Here is a 1,527-nt window from a genome sequence, read left to right on the forward strand (position 1 = left end):
TCTATATTCAATATTACAAATTTGACCTTCAGCTTTGACCTTATGTTTTTCAGTCCTTCTTTTGAGCTGTTTTTTTTTTTTTTTTTTTTTTTTTTAACCAGCTTTAATGAGAGAAATGGTACAATTGAAGGGCAATATGCAGGAAATCACCCCCTATCTGTGGGGAAGGCAGCCTAAGGCTCAGTCCCATTATCCATGTCACTCAAGGTGAGCTTGCCAAAGAGGTACTCTGCCATACTGTCCGCCAGAGCCCCCATCTTGCTTCCCAGAAGCAAGAATTCCTAGTACTTGCATGTTTTAAAAATATGACTTTTCATGTCAAGTTAAAGACTATATTATTTTTATCCCCGCCCAATCTCATTCCCTTCCCTTTTTCTCCAGAGGCAACCACTAGGATGAATTCCACACCATGCTTTACACCTTACCATGCATACGCACCCACAGATACCATGGCCCAAGACTGCACACCCCACCCGACCCCATCCACCCCACCCATCTCACCCCACCCTACCCCACCTCACCCCACCCCATCCCACTTGCCCTCAGAGTTTATAAGGGGAAGACTAATGTGTTTTCCAGGGACCCATAGAATATCTTTTCCCTCCACCCCCGCAGATCCTGAGCTGCATGCAGATGGGACAGAGCTGAGTGGAGAGACTGCTGGATACCTACTTTAAACCTGCATGGGGATGTGCCCTGATTCCTAAAAGGTGCGAGTGTTGCAGACACGCGTCAGCTGGATACCTTTATTGCTTTGAGAATACATAACTTTATTGCCAACAGCGGGAAAACTGAGAGGAGAAAACTGAAGAGAACGTTCTGAAAGGGCAACATGGATGCCCCGCCTGGTGGCCGTACCCGGGGAAGGCACCCCGTGGCTGCGGGGCCCCTCTGGGCTCAAGTGTCTTTCTCGCTGCGGCCCAGGGTGAGCTTGTCAAAGAGGTACTCTGCCAGGCCTGCTGCCGGGGCCCCCATCTTGCGCAGGTTGCTCAGGTAGCCACCCAGCTCTTTGATGGTCTTGGCCTGCTGGTTCAGGAAGTGGTTCTCCAGAAAGTTGCACAGGTGGGGATCGCCGTTCTGCTTGGCCAGCTGGTGCAGCTCCAGGAGACTCTGGTTGATGTTCTTCTCCAGGTGGAAGGCACACTCCATGGCCTCCAGCCCGCTCTCCCAGCCTTGGCGCTCTGGCTTCCTGATGTCGTGAAGGCAGATGCGGCCACCGCGCGGGTTGTGCAGCCTCATCAGCTCTTGGGCGTGCTCCCTTTTCTCCTGCGACTGGCGCAGGAAGTAGCAGTCAAAGTGCTCCAGGGCCGAGTCGTCCTCGTCAAAGCAGGAGGCCATGGACAGGTACACGTAGGAGGCATGGAGCTCCAGGGTGATGTGGGTGTTGACGGCGGCCTCACAGCTGGGGTGGTGGTACCGTTGCACCTGCGACAGCGGGTCCAGGGCGGGCAGCGGGGGCGCGGGGAGCAAGAGGGGAAAAGCGGTGGGGTCGCCAGGGGCCCAGAGCGTGTAGCGGTATCGGCATGG

The 1,527-nt window shown here is 54.4% G+C and overlaps 1 protein-coding gene across 1 annotated transcript; it reads right to left on the bottom strand.

Moving 5' to 3' along the window:
- Positions 1 to 732: 732 nt before the first annotated feature.
- On the bottom strand, positions 733 to 1,521 carry LOC105551148 (putative ferritin heavy polypeptide-like 19). Its single transcript, XM_011996298.1, is given in 1 exon segment — positions 733 to 1,521. A coding segment is annotated over 1 exon segment (606 nt). The 5' UTR covers positions 1,339 to 1,521.
- Between the last annotated feature and the right edge of the window lie 6 nt (positions 1,522 to 1,527).

The sequence above is a fragment of the Mandrillus leucophaeus genome, unplaced genomic scaffold (assembly GCF_000951045.1).
Source record: "Mandrillus leucophaeus isolate KB7577 unplaced genomic scaffold, Mleu.le_1.0 Scaffold509, whole genome shotgun sequence".
NCBI classification, from domain to species: Eukaryota; Metazoa; Chordata; class Mammalia; order Primates; family Cercopithecidae; genus Mandrillus; species Mandrillus leucophaeus.